A 27942-nucleotide genomic window follows, 5' to 3' on the forward strand; every position below is an offset into this window, starting at 1 on the left:
ACAAGTGCTTTTGTATAAGCAACATTCAAGACCATACACAGTGGGTAAACGGAATAGACATACTTTTCCCTATTCCCACCACTAAGCACAATTAAAATCCTTAGATATTATATATAAAACAAACTTAAGAAGAATCTAAAAGGTGAACAGTAGGCGGCAGATTTGCTAGGGACCCTGGAACCCAAGGAATGACACAATGATAAATTCCATGAGTTTTCTTTATGCCTCATATATCTTAGACTTGGAGCTGAAGCAGCCAGCATGGCAGAAACACCAACCTATGTACACCAAAAAATTGCCAAGGAAAGTCTGCTCTCTCTAGCCAAAGAACTGGGAAAGGGGCAGCCTAGCAAGAGATGAAACTGCTAATAACTGCTCTACTCTAGCCAAATACCGCAGAGCAAACTGTGGTCCAACTCTCACCCACAGCAGCAAAAACTGAGTGAGAACCTAGACTTCTACCCTTCAGAGGCTGTCATGAGGCCAGGTGACACCTGCTAGGGTGGTGTCAAAGAAAGTCAAGTAGAAAGCTACGATATTCATACCCAAAAACTGGTAATAAGGCACCCATCCCTGTAGAGTCACTGGAGACCACATGGGAAGTTGGAACCTTCAACCATTCACAGGAGTAATGAGGACTGTCTTCCTATCGGGAGTATCAATGGAGGTGGAATGAAAAACCTGGACTTCAACTTCTACTTGGAAATACTAAGGCAGTGTCCCCTTCCGATGATTGCAGCAGAGTCAGAGAAATCCAGATAAAACACAAGGTTTAAATTAGATCCAGAGTATCACAACATAATAAAAAAATGTCCACGTTTTTTTTTTTTTTTTGAGACAGAATCTTGCTCTGTTGCCCAGGCTGGAGTGCAATGGCATGATCTTGGCTCAGAGCAACCTCTGTCCCCTGGGTTGAAGCAATTCTCCCGCCTCAGCCTCCCAAGTAGCTGGGATTACAGTCACCCGCCACCATGCCCGGGTAATTTTTGTATTTTCAGTAGAGACAGGGTTTCGCCATGTTGGCCAGGCTGGTCTCAAACTCCTGACCTCAGGTGATTCACCCACCTTGGCCTCCCAAAGTGCTAGGATTACATGTGTGAGCCAAAAATGTCCAGGTTTTAATAGAAAACCACTCATTATACAAAGAATGACGAAGCTCTCAACAGAATGAAAAAGACAACAGATGCCAACAATGAGATAACAGAGCTGTTAGAATTATCTTTCAAAGATTCTAAAGCAGTCATCACAAAAATGCAGGTACAAACATGCTTGGAACAAATGGAAAATTGGAAAGCCTCCAAAAAGAAACAAAGTCTCAGTAAAAAAACAGAAGATGTAAAGAAAAACCAAATGGAATTTTAGAACTGAAAAATATAACAACCAAAATAAAAAGTTCATCAGTGAGTTCAATGGCAGAATAGTGAGGACAGAGAAAGAGGATCAGTGAATGGGAAAACAGGACAGTAGAAATAACCCAATATGAACAACACAGAGAAAACAGACTGCAAAAAAATGACCAGAGTCTACAGAAGCTATGGAACTACAACAAAAGATCTAACAGTTTTGTCACTGGATTCTTGGAAGAAGAGAAGAAAGAGGGTAGGACTGAAAAAGTACTTGAAATAATGGGTGAAAACTTCTCAAATGTAGTAAGAAAGATTCAGTAGAAAAAAAAAAAAAAAGAAAGATTCAGTAGGTTTAGTGAGTTCCAAACAGGATAAACTTAAAAAAATTCCACACCAAGACACATAGCAAAATTCTGAAAATAAAGAGAAAAAAATCATTGAACGTATCCAGAGAAAAAGATGGGAGCTGGTCGTGGTGGCTCACTCCTGTAATCCCAGCACTTTGGGAGGCTGAGGTGGGTGGATCACCTGAGGTCAGGAGTTCAAGACCAGCCTGGCCAACATAGTGAAACCCTGTCTCTACTAAAAACACAAAAAAGTAGCTGGGCGTGGTGGTGAGCGCCTGTAATCTCAGCTATAGGGAGGCTGAGGCAGGAGAATCTCTTGAACCTGGGAGGCAGACATTGCAGTGAGCCCAGATAGTGCCATTGCACTCCAGCCTGGGTGACAAGAGTGAAACTCCTTCTCAAAAAAAAAAAAAAAAAAAAGAAAGAAAAAGATGGCATTTTCTGTCAAAGAAAGAAAGAAAGAAAGAAAAAGATGGCATTTTACCTCCTGAGGGAAAGGAATTGGAATGACCATAGATTTTTCATTAGAAACCCATGCAGGCCAGAAGGAAAGGATGCAATATTTTATAAGTGCTCAAAGAAAAGAAGTGTCCACTCAATAATTCAATATCCAGTGAAAATATCAGAATGAAGGGGAAAATGAGAACTTCTCAGGTGAAGGAAAATAAAGATAATTTATCACTGGCAGATCTACCCTAAAGAATGGCTAAAGGAAGTTCTCCAAACAGAAAGGAAATGAAAAAAAGAGGAACCTGAAAACATCAGCAAAGAAGAAAGTACACAGTAAACAATGTAATTCAATAGTCTTTCCTTCTGAGTTTTCTAAATTAGGTTTAATGATTGAAGCAAAAATTATAGCACTGTCTGATATAGAAAAAATATTTAAAACAATTATACATGGAGGAGGGCAAAAGGACATACAGGGAGGTAAGGTTTCTATACTTAAACTTGTAAAATGATGATACAGACTTCATTTAGATTATAAGATGACACCAACTGACTGTTGTATGTACAGTATAATACCTAGAGCAACCACTAAAAAAGCTGCATAGAAAGACACACTCAAAAACACTATATAGATAAATCAAAACAGAATTCTAAAAATATTCAAGAAACTCACAGGAAGGCAAGAAGAAAACAAACAAAAACAGAACACAAACAAAAAATAAAGTGGCAGAACTAAGCTCTAACATACTAGAAATTACATTAAATGTAAATTTAAATATACCAATTAAGACATAAATAAGCAGAGTGGATTAAAAACATGCCCCATGATATGGTTTGGGTTTGTGTCCCTGCCCAAATCTGAGGTCAAACTGTCATCCCCAAATATTGGAGGTGGGGCCTGATGGGAAATGATTAGATTACAGAGGTGGATTTCCCCTTTGGTGCTGTTCTCGTGATAGTGAGTTATTGTGAGATCTGGTTATTTAAAAGTGTGTAGCACCTCTCCCCTCACTCTCTTCCTCCTGCTCCAGCCATGTAAGATGTGCCTGCTTCTCCTTCACCTTCCACCATGACTGTAAGTTTCCTGAGGCCTCCCCAGCCATGCTTCCTATACAGCTTGTGGAACTGTGAGCCAATTAAACCTCTTTTCTTGATAAATTACCCAGTCTCAGGTAGTTCTTTACAGCAGTGTGAGAACAGATTAATACACCCCAACAATATGCCACCTATAAGATATCACTTCAAATACAATGATATGGGTAGGCTGAAAGTAAGTGGATGGAAAAGATGTATCATGTGAATATCAATAAAAGGAAAACAAGAATAACTATATTATCAGATATAGGCTATAATATCAGATAACAAGTAGACCTCAGAGCAAAAGAAATTACCAGAGACTCACAGGGTATTATATAAAGATAAAAGGGTCATGCCACAAAGAAGATGTTGCAATTCTAAATGTGTATATAGCAAACAACAGAGCTCTAAACTATGTGAAACAGGGCTGGGTGCGGTGGCTCATGTTTGTAATCCCAGCACTTTGGGAGGCTGAGGCGGGCAGATGACCTGAGGTCGGGAGTTCGAGACCAGTCTGGCCAACATGGAGAAACCCTGTCTCTATTAAAAATACAAAATTATCCAGGTGTGGTGGTGCATGCCTGTAATCCCAGCTACTTGGGAGGATGAGGCAGGAGAATTGCTTGCACCTGGGAGGTGGAGGTTGCAGAGAGCTGAGATCGTGCTATTGCACCTCCAGCCTGGGCAACAAGAGAACTCCATCTTCAAAAAAATAATTAAAAAAATAAAATATGTGAAATAAAAACTGACAGAACTGAAATGAGAAACGGAAATATTCACAATTACAGTTGGAAACTTCAACCCCTGTCTCTCAACAATCGACAGAAGAACTAGATAGAAAAATCAGCAAGGATGTGAAAGAATTATATATATCATTATCAATCAAAAAGATCTAATTGACATTTATGGAATACTTTACCCAATAATAGCAGAATAAACATTCTTTTCAAAGTACCCATGGAACCTAAAGCAAGATAGACCACATTTTCAGCAATAAAATAAACCTTGACAAGTTAAAAATAATTGAAATCAAATAGAACTTACTCTACTCCCACAATGAATTTCAGCTAAAAGTCAGAAACAGAAAAATAATGGGAAAATCTCCAAACATTTGGAAGCTAAACAACATACTTGTAAATAATCCATGGTGAAAGAGGAAAGTCTCCAGGAAAGTTAAAAAAAAAAAAAAAAAAAAAAAAAAAAAGCAAATAAACATTGAAAATGCAACTTATCAAAATTAGTGGGACACAGCTAAAGCAGTGCTGAGAGGGAAATTCACAGCAGTAAATGAATACATTAAATAAGAGGAAAAGTCTCAAATGAATAAACTCCTATATAAAAAACATCAGCAGCCAGGTGCAGTGGCTCATGCCTGTAATTGCAGCACTTTGGGAAGCCAAAGGAGGCAGATCATTTGAGGTCAGGAGTTTGAGACCAGCCTGGCCAATACGGTGAAACCCTGTCTCTACTAAAAATACAAAAATCAGCTGGGCATTGTGGCACACGCCTGCACTCCCAGCTGCTCGGGAGGCTGAGGCAGGAGAATTGCTTGAACCTGGGAGGTGGAGATTGTAGTGAGCTGAGATCGTGCCATTGCACTCCAGCCCAGGTGACAGAGTGACACGCTGTCTCAAAAAACAAACAAAAAATAATAATGAAGCAATGTCAGTATGCAGGAATAAGGGTTAAAAAAAAATAAAGCAGTGGACCCACTATAGACCCTGCAGACACTGAAAGCATAGTACAGGATACTGTAACTCCACTCACATGTATGTGACCACTTAGACAAAATGGACCAATTTGTTGAAAAATATAAACTTGCATAATTCACCCAATATGAAGTAGATAATTTGAAGAACCCCATATCTATTAAAGAAATTGGATTAAAAATGTAAAAAATTTCTAACAAAGACATTTCCAGATCCAGATGGTTTAATCTGGAGAATTCTACCAAAGGTTTAAAGAATTATACCAGTTCTACACCATCTCTTCCAGAAGTCTAGACGTGGTGGTTCACACCTATAATTGCAGCATTCTGGGAAGCCAAGGTGGAGGACTGCTTAAGCTCCGGAGTTTGAGACCAGCCTGGGCAACATAGGGAGACCCTGCCTCTACAAATAATAAAAAAAAAATTAGCCAGGCATGGCGGTACGCAGCTGTCGTCCCAATTACTTGGGAGGCTGAGACAGTAGCATCACCTGAGCCCAGGAATTTGAGGCTGCAGTGAGCCATGATTGTGCCACTGTCGCCAGCCTGCATGACACAGCAAGATTCTGGCGGGGGTGTGACGCCGGGGGGAGGGCGGCGGGGTGGAAGGAGAAGAAAATAAATGAAGGAAGAAAGACATATATAAATAAATGTAAAATAAATTCATGGACTGGAATATTTAATATAGTAAAGCTGTAATTTCTTTCCAAATTGGTACACAGGATTAATGCACTTCCTATCAAAATCTCAGCAAGACTTTTTTTTTTTTGCATAAACAAGATTATTCTAAAATTTGTATTGAAAGGTAAAGATAATAGAATAGCTAAAACACTTTGAAAAATGAGAATAAAGTAGAGGAATCAGGCTACCAGATTTCAAGACTTATAATATAGCTATAGTTGGCAAGATTATATGGTATTTGCAGAGGGAAAGACACATGAAAAAATGGACCAAAACAGAGACAACAGAAACAGACCCACACTAATATGTCCAACTGATTTTTGACAAAGACGAAAAAGCAATTCAATGGAAGTAGGATGGCTTTGTCAACAACAATGACAACAACAAAAGAACCTCAATCTAAGCCTCACATCTTACATGAAAATTAACTCACAGTGGATCGTGGACTTAAAGGAAAAACATAAACCTGTAAAATGTGTAGGGAAAAAAAAAAAAAAAAACAAAAAAAACAAGGAAAGCCGGTGCAGTGGCTCACGCCTGTGATCCCAGCACTTTGGGAGGCCAAGGTGGGCGGACCACGAGGTCAAGAGATTGAGACCATCCTGGCCAACATGGTGAAACCCTGTCTCTACTAAAAATACAAAAATGAGCTGGGCGTGGTGGCGCACACCTGTAGTCCTAGCTACTCAGGAGGCTGAGGCAGGAGAATCGCTTGAACCCAGGAGGCGGAGGTTACAGTGAGCCAAGACTGTGCCACTGCACTCCAGCCTGGGTGACAGAGTGAGCATCCGTCTAAAAACAACAACAACAACAACAACAACAACAAAGAGAATGACTTGAACCCGGGGAGCCAAGATCACGCCATTGCACTCCAGCCTGGGTGACAAGAGCAAAACTCCGTCTCAAAAAAAAAAAAACAAAAACCTATATAGAAAATACTCAAAATACTTGAAGACATTTGACCAAAGAGTATATACAGATGGCAAATAATCATATGAAAAGATGTTCAACATCATTAGCCATAAGGGAAATGTAGGGCCGGGCACGGTGGCTCATGCCTATAATTCCAGCACTTCGGGAGGCCGAGACGGGTGGATCACCTGAGGTCGGGAGTTCGAGACCAGCCTGACCAACATGGAGAAACCCCATCTCTACTAAAAAAAAAATACAAAATTAGCCGGGCGTGGTGGCACATGCCTGTAATCTCAGCTACTAGGGAGGCCGAGGCAGGAGAATCGCTTGAACCCGGGAGGCGGAGGTTGCGGTGAGCTGAGATTGCGCCATTGCACTCCAGCCTGGGCAACAAGAGCAAAACTCCATCTCAAAAAAATAAAAAATAAAAAAAATTAGGGAAATGTAAATGAGAACAAATGGGTGAATAGTTAAATAAACAGACTGTGGTACATCCATACCATGAAATACTACTTAGCAATAAAAAACAATAACTATTGATACATGAAATGACGATGAATCTCCAGAGAATTATGCTGAATAAAAAAAAGTTCAAAATCTTAAGTACTGCATGAATCCATTTAAATAACAAACATGAAATATCAGAGAACAGATTAGTAGTTGTCACAGATTAAGGATGTGGTAGGGGTGGGATGGTAGTGAATATGATTATAAAAGGGCAACATAAAAAATCCTATAATGATGGAAATGTTCTGTATCTTGACTGTATCATTGTCAATATACTGTTGTGATATTGTACTATAATTTGGCAAGATGTTACCGTTAAGGAAAACTGGATAATGGTTACATAAGTCTTTGTTTACTATTTCTTACAACTAGATGTGCATATAGAATTACCTCAAAATGAAATGTTTAATTTTTTAAAAAAGCCCAGGCTTTAGGACAAAGCTAGATGACTTTGGGCAAGTCGCTTCCCTTATTATAGGGCTAAATTACTACATTAAAAGATCAATGGTCTAAGCATAGTGCCTGATACAAAGTAAGTGCTCAACAGATGGCTACTAAAATAATCCTAAAGGTCACAGCAGTGGAGATGAAGAAGCGTATAACAAGATATTTAGATGATACCACTAATGGGTTTTGGTGACAGATTAGATGTGGGATAGTGGGTGACAGGGAGTCAAAGATGATTCCTAAGTTTCTCATTTGAGCAAGTAGGTGCTTAGTGGCACTGTTTACTGAACAGATGTGGAGTGAAGAGATGAACAAAGAAGAGTTTAGTTTTGGAAGTGGTGAATTTGTGTTGACTGGGAAACACTCAAATAGAGATGCCCAGTTAACATTTGGATATATAAGTCTGAAGTTCAGAACACAACTCTGAGATGGAAATTTAACTTGATGATGACCACCATGCAAATGATAACTGAAGCCAGTAGAATGGACAAGGTTGCCAAAGGGGAGAAACCACACAGCCACTATGACTATAAAGGAGCTTCGACCTTTAAGGACTGGATAAAAGGGTCAGTCTAGCAAAGGAGATACACAGTAGCCAGAAAAGGAGAAAAAACAGGCATTTATAGTGTCAGCCAAGATAAGAGGAAGGTGTTTTAAAAAAGAGTGGTCAACTATGACCAAGCAGTGAAGAGATTAATTAAAATGAGGAGTAAAAAATCATCCTCTGAGTTTAGTGACCTGGGTATCGCTGGTGCCTTTGTGAGAATAGCTTAGGTGAATAACAAAGTAGGTTTCCACTGGAGCAGACTGAGAAGAAGGTGGGAGAAAGGAAGACTGCATAAACCACCACCAAGTTTATCCCTGAAAAAAAGGAGATAGTACAGAGAGGGAAAGAAGCTGAAGATGTGTGACAGGATAAGAATTATTTGAGTAGGGAGGAGAAGATACGATTCAAAGTATAAGTAGCAGGATTAGCTCAGATAGAAGTGGCACTTCATCTACTCTAAGAAAAGGAAACAAGAAAGGAACCATGCAGGCTGGGCGTGGTGGCTGATATCTGTCTGTAATCCCAGCACTATGGGAGGCCGAGGTGGGTGGATCACCTGAGGTCAGGAGTTCAAGACCAGCCTGACCAACGTGGTCAGGCCTCATCTCTACTAAAAATACAAAATTAGCCAGGCGTGGTGATGCATGCCTATAATCCCAGCTACCTGGGAGGCTGAGGCAGGAGAATTGCTTGAACCCAGGAGGCAAAGGTTGCAGTAAGCCCAGATCGTGCTGTTGCACTCCAGCCTAGGCAACAAAAGTGAAACTCTGTCTCAAAAAAAAAAAAAAAAGAAAGAAAGAAAGAAAGAAAGGAACTATGCAGATACAGGTAAATTTGAAAATGTGGCCATTCATCGTACGTACAGACAACTACTCCCTCATCGTTTCAATTTTCCTTTGAAGGACAAGGCAAAGCCATTGCTAAGACTGAAAGGCTGGATTAATTTTTTTCTATTTACTGGATTTTTATTCCAAGCACCTGATCCAGTGCCTGGGACATAGATTTAATAAGTATATTTAATAAATATAATGGAAATAAACAATTACTGTTACCTTAATGCACTTGTTCATTACAATTTGTGCACAACTTTCTTCAAGTTAGCCACTAGGGGGCAGTCTGCCAATCTTATTCCCTAAATCTTTTAACTCACTGAAATTGATAGAAAACTACAATGCAGGGCCGGGCGCCTTGGCTCACGCCTGTAATCCCAGCACTTTGGGAGGCCGAGGCGGGCGGATCACGAGGTCAGGAGATCAAGACTATCCTGGCTAACACGGTGAAACCCCGTCTCTACTAAAAATACAAAAAATTAGCCGGGCGCGGTGGCGGGCGCCTGTAGTCCCAGCTACTCGGGAGGCTGAGGCAGGAGAATGGCGTGAACCCGGGAGGCGGAGCTTGCAGTGGGCCGAGATCGCGCCACTGCACTCTGGCCTGAGAGAAAGAGCAAGACTCCGTCTCAAAAAAAAAAAAAAAGAAAGAAAACTACAATGCAGTGTAGGTCATATTAATGTTTTTCCTCAAGAAAATTCTGTTTATTATATACATGTACGTGTGTATGCATTTGCACGCACACGCACACACAAAGACACCGACGAACGATGGGAGGGTTGTTACTTCTGCCAGCCTCCCACTGCAACCATATCAGGATGCCCCAGAGGCAATAGTCAGCATTTTCCAGAGTCATTTTTTGTAATTTCTCCAGGGCACTCAGTAAATAGCAGATAGATCTTTTATACTTATAATTAATTAACTAGAAAAGGCTGATGAAAAAATCCCTGAAAACTAATTGCTCAAACATTTGCCTTTGCTTCTTCTAAGATGTTTTTCCCCTCTATACCTCCCCATCTTTCCGAATTAAATAAGTTTTTTGTTTTTCTTTGAATTGGAGTCTCATTCTGACACCCAGGCTGGAGTGCAGTGGTGCAATCTCGGCTCACTGCAACCTCAGCCTCCCGGGCTCAGGCGATTCTCATGACTCAGCCTCCTGAGTGGCTGGGACTACAGGTGCCCTCCACGACGCCCAGCTAATTCTTGTATTTATGGTAGAGACGGGGTTTCACCACGTTGGCCAGGCTGGTCTCGAACTTCTGACCTCCAGTGATCCGCCCGCCTCGGCCTCCCAAAGTGCTGGGATTACAGGCATAAGCCACTGCGCCCAGCCTTCAAATTAAATCAGTTTTTTAAAAAATCGTTTAAATAGTTATAACCTAGTTCAACTACTTTTTCCCCTTATCACATATGCTTGATGTATTCTTATAATGAGGATTTCTCAATCTACAATATAACAACACCTATGATGTATACCAGAAGCAGCAGCTACCTTGGGGTAAACATACAGCCATGGGGCTGGGAAATACTTTCCAAGCTTGGTTCTAATGAACTCAGGCCTCTACTGAAATAAGCAAACTGGCAGAGTTTTAACTTACAACAGGATGCAAAAATTCTTAATACCCCAAGAGAAAAGTAGATGTAAAGGCATACTGTTCCCCAGAGGCTTAAGGTTACACCTATCAGCAGTTTCAATTAGGGGGAAACTGAACTTCGAAAGGGGCAGAGGCTTCCAGTCATGTAAGTGAACACATCACATCCTAGCCTAAGAAAAGCTGTTACTTAAAGCTGTTAAGGTCTGACACCTGATGGGCTGAAGGTACATGGAAGATGGGAGAGGCTAAGGCCATCATACGACTCTAGCTTCGTTCAAATGAGTGAAAAAGGTGCTTGACCCAAATGCCTCCAAACCTGGTTATTTTGAACTAAAGTTGTTTGGGAACAAAAACACCCAAGAAATGGGTCACAGAGTCTGGGTGAGAGTTCAAGGAGCGATAAGTCAAAAGTAGATACAATGTCATACTGTTTGCAAATTGTTTCAAAAACAAGTTTCAAGGTTCTTTAGTGTAGTGTTCAAATTTGAAAATTAAGGGTCACATTTTTTTTTACTGTGGACGCTCTATTCCACTAGCTTGTATGGAAATCTATTTGTATAGATAATTTTTGGAAGCTCTTTGGGACAAAGTTTTTAAATTATTTATAAAATTGTTAATAGTAAATCACTGCTCCTTAACCCTAAATAATTCAACTTTCCTAACAAACTGATACAACCCTGAAGAGGAAAAAAGTTTATTTCTTAATAATTATACTTTGGCTACACAGACACTCCTAAAAATGAGCTTTCGAACTGAGATGAACAATTCACTGCTTCATCCCTCCTATAAATCCATGTCCACTTTCAAAACTCATGTGCTAAATCCTTAGATTTTTTTTCCCCAGCAAACATCTACGTAAGACCCTGATTTCACTGACACACACGCTTGCACTCCGCAACAACAACACTTCCTTTGAAAAACAGAATGTCACTTCCTCAGTCCCGAGGCCAGAAGTCCCTTGATTCTGATCTGGGGAGCCAAGACAGGAAATTCTGGTAGGCTTCTGCCTCTCCCCCCCATGGACAGCCACTGGTGCAGCTGACAGAGGGCAGGGTCTATTCCGAGCTCCCTTGATGCACTGCAGCTGGAGGCAACGGCTCCCTTCCAGGCTGTGGGAGTGATCCAGGAGTCCGGCACCACAGCCCGTTAAACAAGGGCATTTCATGGGAAAAGGAGAGGGAGCAGATTAGAGACCTTGAAACCTTCCAGCAACCTTACCCTCACTTCCAAACTCCCGCGACTACCCCAAGACCATTTCGGCAAAATCTCAGTAACTGGCACCATCTTGTACTTTGACCTCACCAGGCAAGGCATCCTCTGGGGAGAGGGGTTTTAAAAAAAAAAAAAAAAAAAGCCAGAACTCCACGGCTCAGCGCCACGCCGTTCCACCTCCCCCAGGCTGCCAGTTCCCCACCTAGAGGGAAGAGGCTGTTCCAGCGATGTCAGCAAACACTGTCGGTTGGCAACACCTGGCCGTGGAGAGCCTCGATCTCTCCCGACCCCAGACACCCGGGAGCTGCCGGGTCCCAAACCCAGGCCAGCCACGGGGACCAAACTGCAGTGTCACACCGGGGTCGGGGGAGGCGCCTGTGAGAGACGAACGGAATAAAGGGAGAGAAGGGGGACAAACAAATGAGTCACTTAATACAAGGGCTGCACATGCCGCTGACGCTGCCGGTGATGCAGCCGCGGACGGAGGGAGGCCGGCGGCCGGGAGGGGCGGGCGGAGAAAGGGAAGGAGAGGGCGTGAGGCGCTCGCCCTTTGTGGGGCCGTCCGCGCGGCCCCACAGCTTAAGCCCCCCTTTCCCGCCCTCTCCCCGACCCTGCGGGCTGAAGCTGCTCCGGGCTGCCGCGGAGCCCCAGCCCCGAGAGTCAACTCTCTCGGTCTCCAGAAGCCATCAATACAAACTTCGACACTATATTTAGTTCACGGGCAGACCGGCTTGGGAGGCGCCGCCGCCGCGCCCGCCTGGCGGAGCAGGAGCCGCAGCCTCAACCTGCCGCCCGCCCCGCCCCGCCCCTCCGCGGCCCACCTGTGACAGGTGTGCAGGTGAACCACACGTCCCCGGCCGCTCCTCGCCCCCGGCCCCCACGGCTCCGGGCCCGAGCTCCCCAGCCTGCCGCTCCTCCGGGAGCCCCCCGCCCCTCCGCAGGCCCCGGAGCGCCCCCCGCCCGCCCGCCCCTGGGCGGCAGCGCCCGCACTCACATAGCGCCTCAACTTCTTCTCGGGAGGCGATTTCCTCAGCCAGCCGGTGCACACCACGTCGCCGCCGCCGCTCATGCTGCCGGCCTGGAGCCCGCCGCCGGGTCGCGCGGACGAGGGCGCGGGCTCGGGCAGCTGGGGCAGCGGCCGGCGGTGCGCAGCTCGCGGGAGGCCAGGGGCGGGGCGGGCGGCCCGGCGGGGACTAGGCGGCGCGGCGCGGCGCGAGCCCGGCGGCCTCGCGCGCGCCCGCTCCCCCGCCCCGAGCGCGCGCAATCCGCACTCTCCGCCCGGCCGCCGGGGAGCAGCTGCAGCTGGAAGGCCGGCTCGCTCGCCACGCCCGCTCCCGCCGCGCCCCCAAGGCCGCCGCGCACGCGGACGCGGGGCTAAGGACCCGCGAGGACACAGAAAGCCACCGCCGCCGGCGCGCCCTGGAGTCTCGCTTTCTCCTGAGGCCCCAAGCCGCGGGCGCGGAGGCCAGGGAGGCGGCCGCGCCCCTGGCGCTGGCGGGTGTGAGGGGAAGGGACTGCGCGCCCTCGGTCGTCGATCGATTTTTCACCGAGCGTCGACGGGGAAGGGATACGAGGGCCGCTCACGTTTCCGATACATTCTGCGGGTCAGGTTCCGGCTGAAAGGAGGGACCCCTTCCCAGCAAGAAGCTCCTTAACTCTGGCGCCCCTCGGCGGGAGGAGGAGACGGACCTACTACGCGCCGGAGCCTTTGCACTTTGTAGCTTACAGGATTGTCTTCAGTATTGTTCCTATTTTATGGACAGCCTAAGGGCAAGGGCTTGTACAAAGCCGAGCCAAGTTTCCAATTCAGGTGTGTGGGGCAGGAGGGGTCCCGGTCATCTGTTATTCAAAATGAGGGCATTGCCTTAATGGGATCGACCTGGGAGCCTCTCATTGCCTGGAAACAAAGTCCAGCTGACTCCCTCCTACATTGCCTCTGGGAAAACACAGTTTAGTATAGAAAATTCGCATGATTTGTAGAATGGAAGAAGCAAAACTAGTCAATGTATTTCATAATGAATTGGAAGGCAAGGTCAAGTGTAGAAGAACAAGAAATTGGGGTCCAAATTCCCCAACGTTCCCGCTCATTGACACAGGCTATGAGACCTCTGTTTGTAAATATAATGATAGCCTCTCACTGCGCTGTGAGTTTTCCCAGATGTACGTGGAAGCACAGAACTCCAGCACTTCAGCGGGAGGGGGGAGAAAAAGAAAATCTTTTGTACGAGCTCTTTTCTCATCACAAAGTGTCTCTCTAAGCAGCATTAAAAGGCAGGTCCTCCCTAACTTCTCTGATAAGTGGATAGTAACCTGTTTATTCAATGGGGAACCATGCTGTGTGGACAGATGAATTGGAGAAGCAGCATCTTGCACTGCCTCACACAACCTTAGACTAAAGCTGTTGTTGTTCATTTCTGTCTCTGTGCAGCTGAGTTGTTTCAAGCAGTTGGACATCATTTGGTCCAACAGATCTTGACTGGGTTGGGGGAAGTTCACCCTCTTCAGTTTGGAAAAGTGAATCCCCTACCACGTACTTAGCTCTTCTAGATACCCTAGGAGTTTTAGCGGTCAGTCCCCTGGATCTAATATTTCACTGACTTTCTTCAATATCCAGTGTGCTGCTGGATGGGAAGTACAGCCAGAACTGTTAGGCTGGGACCACAGCTCCCTTAACCTTCCAATTTAGGGATCCTTAAGTCACGTATGAAGGGCCACCACCAGAATGATAGCCATTTTAACTTCTGGCTTTAAGTACCTTAAATCCCTGTAAGACAAACAACACTTAACGTCTGCAAAATCAATCAGGAGGCGGTGACTCCCAACCAAAATAAAGCCGTCCTGACTTCATTCACATCTGAGTCATGGTGCCAAGTCCCAGAGATTGCAGAGTCGGAGAAATCTGCATGGTTTGGCTGCAGCTGAGGTTTGTGATGCAAGTCAGGCACACGTATGCCCTATCTTCCCCCAGAAGAGTAGTCTTTTACATATCCTTTGATAGTTATATGATTCAATACACAGACTGGAAGACTGTTTAGCAAGAGTTAGTTGGGGGTTAGGTCATATTCTGCCAGAAATTCTTTAAGGTCTTATTTTGTTTGCTCAGGAAAAGATGGTGTTATTTACAATTTCATGTGGAAATGGAAAAGTTTGATGTTTTTTGTTTGGCCAATGGCAGGAGGGACCTTGAAATATGAATACAGCAGTCACCAGGTATCGGCTTTGGGAGGGGCTCTCTGAACACCTCCATCTTTCCCCAAAGGTTAAAGAAAGGGGTTTTTTTTTTTTTTTTTTTTTTGAGACGGAGTCTCGCTCTGTTGCCCAGGCTAGAGTGCAGTGGCGTGATCTCGGCTCACTGCCAGCTCCGCCTCCCAGGTTCACGCCATTCTCCTGCCTCAGCCTCCCTAGTAGCTGGGACTACAGGCGCCCGCCACCACGCCCAGCTAATGTTTTGTATTTTTTTTTTAGTAGAGACGGGGTTTCACCGCGTTAGCCAGGATGGTCTCGATCTCCTGACCTCGTAATCCGCCCGCCTCGGCCTCCCAAAGTGCTGGGATTATAGGCGTGAGCCCGGCCGAAAGGGGCTTTTTTACTGTGCTCTTCAGCTGGACTCCCACCTTGCGTCCTTCTTGCTGCTAGTGCCTATCTCGGGCTGTGCATAGGAAGCAAGACTGCTGCTGAAGTCCCTGGCTGCACCCTAGAGTGGCTCAGTCTTTTCAGCCTGAGAGGCGTGCCAGGCCTGAAAACAGCCCTTGGACGGAACGTTCCTGTCTGGGCTTTTACTAAGTCCTCTCCACTCCCTGCTGTGTGTGTCTGTTTAAATGCTCCCTGGTTTTTGCTGGGAAAAAAATGGAAAACAAATCATTTGAAGATTTACATGAAGATAGGCGCCATCTATCGGAACCAGTTGGGGTGACAATCCCCCCACCCCCAAGCCCTGAGCGGACATGCATCACTAGCCCATAATTTAGGCAATTTTGTTTAAAGACCACTGGTATTTCCTGGGGGAATTAATGGCCGGCTCCAAGAGTGCTTTGGGTCATTAATCTTATATTCTCATTAAATTCTCAGGAAATGACTATCTTATGAGGAGGGAGCACTGCAGAGATTAGAGAAATGCATACTGGGAGAGCATGGGTACCACTTTGGCCCCCGTTCATAGCTACTCCCATTCCCCACAAAGCCTGGGGTTCTAAAGGGTGCACTGTGGCTTTGAATGTCGTCAGGGACATCCGTCGCTGCATCCGTGCCTGTCTGGGAGTTGAGGGTTTGTGGCCAGTGGCAGGTGCATGGCTGGTGGAATGCTTTCAGAAACTGGTTGAAGGGCTGGAAGGAGAGCTGTCCTCAACTGCACACCAAGCTAGTGTGATTAATACCACCCACGCCAGGGCTGACGTCAGTGATTGGACTGGGGGTGGGGATGGATGTTTGTGTGCTAGCCCTTCTGCTTTTTCTCCCCTTCAGTTTAGTTGACAGGTTAATTTCAGAACTGAGTACTGCTTACCAGTCAGTGTGACCAGCTGAACCACCTCAGCTGGTGTCTTTCAGGACACTCATCTCTCAGGCATATTAAGGTGTGTGCTTCTTTAACCCCTAGTTACTTGAGACCCACATGGTTCCCTATATCAAATTACCTTAACTTACTCAAGTCAACTCTGGGCATCTGGTTGAGGATGAGATCTGGAAGTGGGAATGGGGTGGGGTTAAAGACCTAATTGGGTTTCCTCCCTGTCTGTGGCTAATAGTCTGAGAGTTACTTGACACTATACCCAGTGGGAGACATTTTGAAAATAAACTTTTGGCAAGGCGCGGTGCCTCACGCCTGCAATCCCAACACTTTGGGACGCTGAGGCCGGCGAATCACTTGAGGTCAGGAGTTTGAGACCAGCCTGGCCAACATGGTGAAACCCCAACTCTACTAAAAATACGAAAATTAGCTGGGTGTGGTGGCGGGCACCTGTAATCCCAGCTACTTGGGAGGCTGAGGCAGGAGAATTGCTGGAACCTGGGAGGTGGAGGTTGCAATGAGCTGAGATCACACCATTGCACTCTAGCCTGGGCGACAAGAGTGAGACTCTGTCTCAAAACAAAACAAAACAAAACAAAAAAAACAAAAAAACTTTCTTAGAGAAAAGTTTGAGCAATCCCATTTTCCCAATTTCTCCTTTGAAAATAACCAGAATCAGTGCTAATGGCTCTGTGGCAGTTAGGCTCCCAGGACTTTGCTGCTGACACTGGTAAATCAGTTGTCATAATCTACCAAGAACAAAGACTGTCAAGATCCTTGAGAAAGTGCTGTAGTCTTCCAAACCACACTCTGCAATGCTGGCTCCTTTTATTTGCTCTGCAGAGAGAATTCCTACCTTGAATTAGATCTTGAACATACGTCAAGACCTCTTTCCCTAAAACTGACTGTCCCCATTCCCCAGCAAAGTTGTTCACTCTTTTCTTGGTATCCACACTGCACTTATATAAATTGGATTATCACACTGTACAGCAAGTATTTACTTGTCAAGGAACTGTGAGTTCCTTGAAGACATGAATGTGTTTTTATCACTTATTATTTTCTTAGAGACAATGTCTTGCTATGTTGCCCAGGGTAGTCTCAAACACTTGGGCTCAAGTGATCTTCCTGCCTTGGCGTCCCAAAGTTCTGGGATTACAGGTATGAGCTACCACATCTGGCCCTTCCTCATTTTTGTATTCCCAGAGCTTCCCAGCATGGTACCAGCACAGAATAGATGCTCATTAAATGTTCATTGTGAGAACAAAGGAACCAACCCTTAAAGGATGACAGGTGGGGGCTGTAGACCACTGGAACATCTAGAACTCTCTGATCCATACAAACCAGAGAATAGCATTTGTGAAGGTACCTATAAGCAGCTGGAGTGGTTTTTTAAATAAAAATTGTCAGGTAACATCGTATGTGTTTATTGTGTACAACATGATGTTTTGAAACATAGATACAAATATATAAAATACACACACTGCGGGATGGTTAAATCTAGCTAACTAACAAATGCATTACCTAATATAGTTATCATTTTTGTGGAAAGAACACTTAACATCCACTTTCTTTACATTGTGTTTAAACCCACAGGGACGGCCTAGCTGGAAGGACTTAGCAGGTTGAGGTAATCCTGTGCAGTTCCACTTTTAAAAATGGTTGTAACTTGCCATAAAAAGGAACGAGATCATGTCCTTTGCAGGGACATGGATGGAGCTGGAAGGCGTTATCCTCATCAAACTAACACAGGAACAGAACACCAAACACCGCATGTTCTCACTTACAAGTGGGAGCTGAACAATGAGAATACAAGGACACAGGGAGGGAAACACACACTGGGACCTGTGAGTGGGTGGAGAGTTGGGAGAGGGAGAGCATTAGGAAAAATAGCTAATGCTTGCTGAGCTTAATACCTTGGTCATGGGTTGATAGGTGCAGCACACCACCATAACACACATTTACCTGTGTAACAAACCTGCACATCCTGCACATGTACCCTGGAACTTAAAAATAAATTTAAAAAGAATGAAAAATTCCAGAAACATGTAAGAAAATAAGATTCCCCCGAAATCTTAAAACAAACAAACAAACAACAAAAAAAACATGGCTGTAACTCTTGGATAGTTTCAAAAAACAATGACTCCTTTTAACCTTTTAACTGGTACCCCCAGATTCCAGAGAACCAACTTTGTCAACCCTTGGTTTCCAAACTCTGACACTGTTGTACACTCTTTAGACACCCTCCTTTGTGGGACTACAGAATTAATCTCTTTGTGGTTACTCTGTTGTCTGGCTTCACTGTGACAATCCTACAGGGGCTTTAGCACTTAACCCCTTGTACCAGATGCAACACTAGTGAAGCTGGAGAAAACCATGTCCCCTGAACTCAAAATGGCTTTATTCAACAGATGACCAGAAATGTCATTTCCTTCTGCACCTGATAAATTGCATAGTAACGATGCAGGCTTGCTAGTCTTTGATTTGCTGGGAACCTAGAGGCCTCAGGATTTCATCTCATCTAACTATGTAATTCTACCAGAATTACCCAAGATGATTGTCCGACAATATAGCCAATGATGTGCTGGCAAATATTTTAAAATTGGCTCCCTGGTGGTGTTGGTGGGTGCCTTGATTTACAGTATATGCCAACTGTTGTGGCATACTCTGCCAGCCATGGCCAGTTTTAAGCTATCAAGTTAATGTCCTTGACTACAGAGTTAAGAGATACACAGTAATACACCATTATTTAGTATTTCCAACATAAAGACACAATAGACATAAATAACACCAAGAACACAATAGTAAAACGTAATTAGCCAAGAGATGAGTTTGGGGTAGTTACTACCTTTCTTTTTTTTTTTTTTTTTTTTTTTTTTTTTTTTTTTTTGAGACGGAGTCTTGCTCTTTCACCCAGGCTGGAGTGCAGTGGCGCAATCTCGGCTCACTGCAAGCTCCGCGTCCCGGGTTCACGCCATTCTCCTGCCTCAGCCTCTCCGAGTAGCTGGGACTACAGGCGCCCGCCACCACGCCCGGCTAATTTTTTTTTTGTATTTTTTAGTAGAGACGGGGTTTCACCGTGGTCTCGATCTCCTGACCTTGTGATCCGCCCGCCTCGGCCTCCCAAAGTGCTGGGATTACAAGCGTGAGCCACCGCGCCCGGCACTACCTTTCTTTTTAATATAACTTATTTAATTGTAAGTTTATATCTTAATTTTTTAATTAAGATATTCACACATCACAAAAGTCACCATGTTAAAGTTTATAATTCATGGTTTCTAATATATTCATCAACTTTGACAACCATCACAGCTATCTAATTCCAGAACATTTTCATTACCCCAAAAGAAACACCATATCCATTAGCATTAACTCTCCATTCCCCCAATCCCATCCGCTGGCAACTGCTAACCTACTTTTCATCTCTATGGATTGCCAATTCTAGACGTTTCACATAACCATATTCATACAATATGTGACCTCGTGTGTCTAACCTCTTTCGCTTTGTATAATGTTTTCAAGTTTCATCCATGTTGAAGCACTTAACAGTTCTTTATATACCGCATTTTATCCATTCATCAGCTCATGAACATTACAGTTGTTTCCAGTTTTTGGCTATTATGAATAATGCTGTTGCGATCATTCCTGTACAAGTTTTTGTGTGGACATATGTTTTCGATCTAGGTATCTATCTAGGAGTGAAAATGCTGAGTCATATGGTGACACTGTTTAACTTTTTAAGGAACTGCTGAACTTTTTTCCACAGTGGCTACACCATTTTACATTCCCATCAGCAATGTATGAGGGTTCCAATCTGTCCACATCTTTTCCAATGCATATTTCCCTTTTTTTATTACAACTTAATTTTAATGATATTATAACAACTGTCTTGCAAAATTCTTCACAATTGAACAGTCTACTCTCCTGGGTTGATACCACTGCATACAGCCACCAAAGAAAATCCCACCACCTTCTCACTAGTCAGTTCCACTTCTTTTTGCTGGCAAGAGCAATACTCAACAGATTTGAATTTCCTTCCTCTTACATCCTTCCTATAGAAAACTGAAACAAAAGATCTCAGGTTCCCTTCTCTTTGGTAATTGAGATGACTTTTGACTGCTGGAGAATCACAAGGTTTTCAGCTCCCACCAAGCACCCCAGCAGAACAGGGTTTGTTTCCCTCCTACATTTGTGTTGAGAAACAAAATTAAACCCAAAATGTATCTTAGTGACACCCAGATGTATCTTCCGGAGGAGCTCTCAAGCAGTTGCTTCAACAGGGCAAACAGCTGTGGTCTGTTTCAACATAATTTGATGTAATCAGGGTTAATTCTGATGATGTAGTAACTCTGAAGACTGTTTTTTAACTGGATTATTGTTGGGTCAACAATCATGTGGCATTACATTTAGTGGCTGAAACAAAAGCCAGAATTAAAACAGCTTCCCCTCAGCCCCCACCCACCCCTTCTAAATGACAGCCTTACTGGGAATAGAAGTTATGAGGCACACTGAACACAATTAACCAAAAAAGGAAAGTAGGTGCAGTCAAATTACCTGCAAGCATCTCCAAGGTCCAGTGTCAATCTAGAGTAAGAGCTGGAAACTTTGTTGTTTTTTCTTTTCCTAGAATGGTTAGAAAATATGTTGGCAGCAATCAGTATAATTTAGTATTTTCATAACATTCTAGGAAAAAGCCCCGAGATTTTCCTCTGAAACTTTCCTGAACCAGACAAATGATTTTAGCAGTTCACAGTTCCTCTGTATTTTCCATGCATGTTTTCAAAATGATTAAGTGAACACTAAATTCACGGTGTGGCATACCAGGGCTGAAAGAGTGTGGTACACAAAGCTCTGAACACATCTGGCACTGTTTCTGAAGAGCAAGGTCTTTATCTTATTTTCATAGATTTGGCCATCATTGTTTATGGTCAGTCCACTTGCACGGTCTGGGCTGCTCTACATGCACACATACTTATTTAGTCTCTTCCAGTTTTTAGTTTTGGCTAGTCTGAAACACAGCTAACGCCCATGACAAGGGCCATTCTTAATACAGTTCTGGAAAGCAGAATCTTCAAAAATAAGATGGTTTGGGAAGCTGCCAAATGTGTTGGTTCTTCAAAATCTTTTAAATCCAATTGTGTGGTTCCAAAAAAGGTCTGACGTGTCCAATCCCCTCTGTAAATAAGCCTCCATTTATTTGCTTTCTGTTTTTGTGACTTAGACTATTAAGAAATTTGAAAAGCAAAGAAGCCACTTACCCTCCTACTGCATCTTATTTTATCAGGAATTCCCCATCTAAGTAATTCCTGATTGACATATATTCTGGGATATGTAGATGTGATTGTAAGGTAATGAGACTTAAGAAGTAATGAGAATTCCTTCTGTAAGTCACATAGTATATTAATTTGACTTCTTTTAGTTGTCAAAGCAGATACCCATTTCAAACTCACTCAAGATCAAATGGAGATGGTAAGTGAGTTATCTCCTATGGAACCCATGGAAAAGTTGAATAATCTGGCCTCAGAAACAGTAGCAACCAGGGAATAAACATGGCAAAAACCAGGCATCCATTTTGTATGTCTCCCTCATCTCTGAACATTTTGCCTTCGTTTCTTTCTTTGAAGACTGCTTTCTCTGTCTCTCTGGGTACATGGTTACCCACCGGCTCCTAAGTTTATGTGTTCCTGGCTCAAGCAACCAGTCCAGACTCTCCACTGTCCTCAATCCCAATTTCTCAAGAGAAAGTGAAACTGGTTTATTTGGGATCAGGTGTCCACCCCTAGACCAATCAGCAAAGGAAGCTCTGGCCCCCAGGATGTCTGCTAGGGACCCACTGGCCAGGACAGGGGTAGGGGAATTGTCAGAAAAAGGACAGGTTTGATAACTAAGTAGACACCTTGGAAGGTGTTTTAACAGAGACACTAAAACCAATCTTGTTTCTTTCACCTAGTATCCCTTTAAATTAGGAATATACCTAGAAAAGCATATGTTTCTTTCTATTCAAATACAAAATATATTTCTATTCAAACACATGTTACTAGGGAATGATTTATGTACAAGTTAGTCAAGTCTCAGTAGGGATTTTCTGAGAAGCTACTACTTCAAGTTCAGCATAGGAATACCAAGATAAGACTAGGTTCGGCCGGGCGCAGTGGCTCACGCTTGTAATCCCAGCACTTTGGGAGGCCGAGGCGGGCGGATCACGAGGTCAGGAGATCGAGACCATAGTGAAACCCCGTCTCTTCTAAAAATACAAAAAATTAGCCGGGCGTGGTGGCGGGCGCCTGTAGTCCCAGCTACTCGGAGAGGCTGAGGCAGGAGAATGGCGTGAACCTGGGAGGCGGAGACTGCGCCACTGCACTCCAGCCTGGGCGACAGAGCAAGACTCCGTCTCAAAAAAAAAAAAAAAAAAAAAAAAAAAAAAAAAAAAAAAGACTAGGTTCTTCAGAATTTCAGGGTCTTTCTGGGGATAGAAATAGGCAGATATCTCCAGTAGCATTTGGGCAATGTTATAACAGGTATGTTCAAAGGACTGTGGGAGCACTGAGAATTATGAACCAACTGTATGGGGACTGAAACTGTATGAGGTTAGGTTTAATTTTGGGTACCCCACAGATAGGCACAGAATAGACATAAGTTAACATTTGTTAAATTAGATGACATAAATAGCAGCTACCTTCAATTTGGAGGCAGTAAAAATGTCTAGATTAAGAGAGCAAGTTGGGGAAAACCACTAACTGAAAATCTGAGCAACTAAGTTCATTTGGGACTAGCTTCTGAATTTCTTCTCAATTTAATACATACATTCAACAATACTTACTGAGCATTTACTATGCACAGGCACAGGGCTAGGTGCTGGCGATATGATGAACAGCATAGAGATGTTCTTCAGAAGAAGTCTAAGTCATTGTATTCCAGAAGCAATGCCAGGAGGGTGCCCTAGAAGTCACCTTCAGTGACAGGCAGATAACTAAACTCATTATTACTTTTGATTCCTGCCTTTTGGTCCTGTGTTCAGGAAACAGCTCCAGGCAGATTTGTGCTGAAAGGGATAGTTTAAAAATTTATGAGATATTTTAGACACATAAAGAGGGAAAAGCTAGTTTTGGGAATTTTTTTTTTTTAAGAAATATTTCCCTGTTGTCTGATGGATGTATTTTCCCCACCCTGTTTTTGGTCACCTTAATGATTCATTTGGCAGTTTTAAAATGAGTGCCCACTATGTGTCAGACACTCTCCAAGGTACTGCAGATACAAAAATGAATGCATTCTTATCCCTGCTGTCCTGGAGCTCACATTCTGGCAGAGGAGACGAATGGCAGCATAAGACAACCGGCATTTGCATAAGGCGCTGAAGGAGCATAATGAAAGGAGAAAGTCTGGAAGCCATTGTCCAACCCTTGGTTTCCTGAAGTAAAAATAATTTCAACACTAACACGTGAAAATGTGGAAATCCTAGCTGCATTTTGGAGTGTCAACACTCTTGAAATAAAGCCTCATAGGTTCAGAAAATGTGATCAGAGCTGTTAATATTTTGATTCTGGGTGACTAAGAAGTGACAGGTGTGTAGCCTGAGAAAGCCACCCAAGCCCATTTACAGGCATGTGGAGACAAGCAATGTTGAGTCAGGGTGCAGGGTACACCCCAGTTCTATCGGCAGGACAGGTACCTGAGCAGAGGACTTTTAAAATTTTCTGTTGAGGGCTACTAACCCATCAGAAGAAAATCAATCAAGAACTAAATGATAGTGAAACTTGACACAAAAATTTCCATATCGGATTTTTAAAAAAATGACTTTTGATCAACCAACAGCCCACTCCTACTTTTTGAGAAACATTAACCAACACAAGTTTGTACTTAGTAAATTAGATGTAAGTTGTTGTTTTCAATATGATTGGCATATCTGGCTGGGGGGTGGGGTGGAGAAAGGAAGGGGAAGCACCTGGATGTTGATATAGTACTAGGCATAGAAGGAACCACAGTGGGAGATTAACACTTGCATAGAAAGAAGAAAACATAGGAGAAGTGGTGGGGAGAAATGGAGTGAGGAAAAGAGATAAAAGTTGAGAGGTGTGGTAGTTTCTACACTGCAAGGGTTCCAAGGGGTATCACTGCAGGCTGGCTTTCCCATCCTTGATAGAGACACATAAAAACCAGCTCAAGCGTGCAGACAGAACAGGGTACCTTCTTCAGTAAGCAGATTTGTATAATTATTACTTATCCTTTAGTGTAAAAATATTAAAATCTCACTGCAGGTTTCTCAGTACAGAATTAAAATACTTACACTAGAATTACTCAGGGTGACTGTTTAAAACAATGTAAATTGTGAGCTAGTTCCATCCCAGACCTACTGAATCAGATCTTCCGGTGGGAGTAGGATAATGTAAATTTTTAATACACTCCCCAGTGATTCATATACACAGTAAACTTTGACAAGACTGTACAGAATGGGAGTCTCTGAGATGAGGGAGTATGTCCTATTTGTCTCAGCACTCATAGAATCTAGCACAGGGCTTGGGAGAGTGAGAGCTCAATAAAAGTTTATTGAACTAAACTGAATACACCTAATATACCCGAGGCTTTAAAGCAAAAGTCACTCAATTCCACTGCCCTGTAATTCATTTTTTTCCATATTCTAGTCTATGTACACAGGTTTTACTCTGTTTTAATTGCAAACTCACCATTTTAGATTGTATTTTTCAATTCATTTTCCCTTATAATTTTTAATGGCTGTAAAACATTCCACCCAACATGAGTAAGTATCTCCATTCATACAGATTTTGAGTTTTGAAAAGGTTTTCCTTAGGAGACCTTACATTTGTGCAGTGCTTGTCAGTTTATGAAACCCTTTCACACAATCTTTATTGCTTTCACAACACTCGATAAGATAAGCATTATCCTCATTTTGCAGCTGGGTATACAGACTCAAAGATTAATTAACTTGCTCAAGCTTCTAAACCTAGTAAGTGGAATGTCAGATTAAACCAGGGTCTTCTCGCTATGCATCTAATGCCCTTTCCAAGGCACCAAATAATTGGACCCAACAGTTTCCTGATGCAAAAACCTGCAATTTAAAATGTGGCAGATGGAAATTACATTTAAAGAGATCATTGGTCAGCTATATCCTAACTATATAGGAACCAGCTCCTGCCTCTTGGGGTATGGCAAAGAAAATGCAAGTATTAGTTGACATCTTCTGTGAAAGAACTTACTGTTCTTCAGTAATGCCTCGTGACGCTGTCTGTATACGATCCAAGCCCATTTCTGCAATCCTCACATGAAGGGAGTTGGGACTGTCCCTGAACACTCTGACACTGTAATTAAAGTTCTTCAGCAACCACCACAGGCTGCAAGGCAGATAGGAAGGAGGCAGTGGAGACCTGAAAGCTCTTCTAAGATTGGTATCACAGGAAATTTGGGTAGTAGCTGAGTGAACAGGAGAGGGAAGCTTTTATGTACCAATAGAAAGGCCCATTATAAGGACACATGGCCTGATGAATAACACAGAGCAGTGCAGCACTTCAGGGAAGGACAGACAGTCCACCTGAGCAGTTAGAGGTTCTATACTGGAAAACAAGAGGAGTTTTCTATTTTATTCCATCTGCATGATACAGAGAGACAGGTTTTCTTATTCTCGGGTAGAAGTTTCTAACAACCAGAGCTCTCTGAGGAGAGAAAAACTTCTTGGCTGGGTGTGGTGACTCAAACTTGTAATCCCAGCACTTTGGGAGGCTGAGGCAAGTGGACTACTTGAGCCCATGAGTTTAAGACCAGCCTGGGCAACAAAGTGAGACCCCGTCTCTATAAAAACTTAGCTAGATGTGTGGTGCATACCTGTGATCCCAGCTACATGGGAGGCTGAGGATTGCTTGAGCCCAGGAGGTCGAGGCTGCATTGAGCCATGTACACATCACTGCACTTAAGCCTGAGTGACAAAGCAAGACCCTGTTTCCAAAAAATAAGGCTAAGCACAGTGGCTCATGCCTGTAATCCCTGCCCTTTCAGAGGCCAAAGTGGGAGGATTGCTTGAGCCCAGGAGTTCAAGACCAGCCTGGGCAACATGGCAAAACCCTGTCTCTACAAAAAATACAAAAATTAGCTGGGTGTGGTGGCTTGTGCCTGTGGTCCCAGCTACGTGGGAGGCTGAGGCAGAAGGATCACTTGAGCCTGGGGGGCTGAGGCTGCAGTGAGCTGTGATCACGCCACTGCACTCTAGCCTGGGTGAGAGAGTAAGACCCTGTCTCTAAATAAATAAATAAAAGATCTCTATTAAGATAGTGAGTTCCTATTCAGTGAAGCTACAACAGGCAAATTACTAGGAATCAGGAGAAATACAGAGGGGAGTAGTTCATATATCATAGACAGGGGAAGGATTAATCTTCTGAGATTTTTCAAAACAAGGTTCCTAGGAAAATGGCAAACCAGCAATTCTTGTTGAGCTAGTGTGTAGAGAAAGTTATGAATCAAAGAATCACAGTTGTAGACGGCTCAGGTTCGGCAAAATACAGTTCCAGCTGTGTACATGGGCACTTGTTGCAGAAAAAAAACTTCTGTTACACAGGCCCACCAAGTATCTATTTTCAGATTATTACCTTGAAAAATCAAAGGTCTGTGACTTCGAGGAAGATATTAATAATTCCTATCAAAGTTTCTTTCATCTATCTTTCTATCCACAATTCAAAGATGATCCTAAAAGGCAGTAAATGTGAGTATAAACTGAAAAAAATTGAGGCACAATGAGCTTAAGTACATTGCTGGGTCTAGGATCCTTTATCCCATTTTTAGTGTTTCTCTTTACTCGAATGTATTTGAGATCAAACATCATCTTCCTTCACATTCTCCTGTCCGTTCACCCTGGTTTGAACAAGGTCAAGGTGTGTATTTTGCGACACATTCAGTAAACTCTGGGGCTTAAGATGCAAGATTCTTTGGTTATTAGGTTTTATGTTTTTTGGTTTCTCTGGAAGCTGAGGGCAGTGAATTTTATTTGTAGTCTCTCTCTCAGTATTAGGAACTTTCAATTTTTTTTTTTTTTTTTGAGACAGAGTCTCGCTCTGTTGCCTGGGCTGGAGTGCAGTGGTGTGATCTCGGCTCACTGCAAGCTCCGTCTCCCGGTTCATGCCATTCTCCTGCCTCAGCCTCCTGAGTAGCTGGGACTACAGGCGCCCGCCACCACGCCTGGCTAATTTTTTTTTGTATTTTTTGAAGAGATGGGGTTTCACCGTGTTAGCCAGGATGGTCTCAATCTCCTCACCTCGTGATCTGCCTCAGCCTCCCAAAAGGAACTTCGAATTTTTATAACAAATAAACCAAATAAATTTCATGCCCAGTAAGATACAAAGGAACAAAGTCCACAATGTATTGTCTTGATAACTAAGAAAATAAGATACACGAAACATATTTATGAACTGTAAAGCAATGCCTAAATAATAGTCATGTTATTAGTAACAATTACGAACAGTAAAGGTATAGCAGAGAATTTTTGAAAAGTCATGAGCTATGTTAATTCAATGACCAGCTGCCTGAATGACAGTTTAAAAAGCACCTAAACTCCTGGTGTCTTCTTTATAAAGGTCCCCCAGAAACTATCCAGTGTGCTGATAATGGCTAGAAATTCGCTGGACTCCATTTACGGTAATGCTGGGTCCAAACTGCACAACAGCTAACTGGAGCCTTAGTTGATCACAGGCCAATCTAGGGCTCCTGGCAACAGGAGAATGTCCAAGTTCAGGGAGGGATGCTGACCATGACCTAAAATGATGCTTTCTTACAAAAGCCCTACCAAATC

The 27942-nt window shown here is 43.4% G+C and overlaps 1 protein-coding gene and 1 long non-coding RNA gene across 6 annotated transcripts in view; both read right to left on the bottom strand.

Moving 5' to 3' along the window:
* The window catches only part of GAB2 (GRB2 associated binding protein 2), a 208865-nt gene extending 196030 nt beyond the window's left edge, over positions 1 to 12835 (bottom strand). For 4 of the 5 annotated variants that reach the window (XM_063641407.1, XM_055283081.2, XM_055283082.2 and 1 more), the window contains exon 1: positions 12648 to 12835. In XM_063641407.1, coding sequence (XP_063497477.1) covers positions 12648 to 12722 — 75 coding nt within the window. In that variant the 5' untranslated portion in view covers positions 12723 to 12835. Of the gene's footprint in view, positions 1 to 11855; positions 12223 to 12647 lie in introns of those variants that run through there. The other variant, XM_063641411.1, reaches the window with a different exon arrangement.
* A 4622-nt stretch (positions 12836 to 17457) lies between these two features.
* On the bottom strand, positions 17458 to 27351 carry LOC129484677 (uncharacterized). The gene is made up of 4 exons (XR_010121369.1): positions 22975 to 27351; positions 20709 to 20777; positions 19324 to 20567; positions 17458 to 19002 (listed from the first exon to the last, which is right to left on the bottom strand). It is a non-coding gene; the product is annotated as an uncharacterized lncRNA (long non-coding RNA).
* Positions 27352 to 27942: the final 591 nt, after the last annotated feature.

Source organism: Symphalangus syndactylus, chromosome 6 (genome assembly GCF_028878055.3).
Source record: "Symphalangus syndactylus isolate Jambi chromosome 6, NHGRI_mSymSyn1-v2.1_pri, whole genome shotgun sequence".
In the NCBI taxonomy this organism is placed as follows: Eukaryota; Metazoa; Chordata; class Mammalia; order Primates; family Hylobatidae; genus Symphalangus; species Symphalangus syndactylus.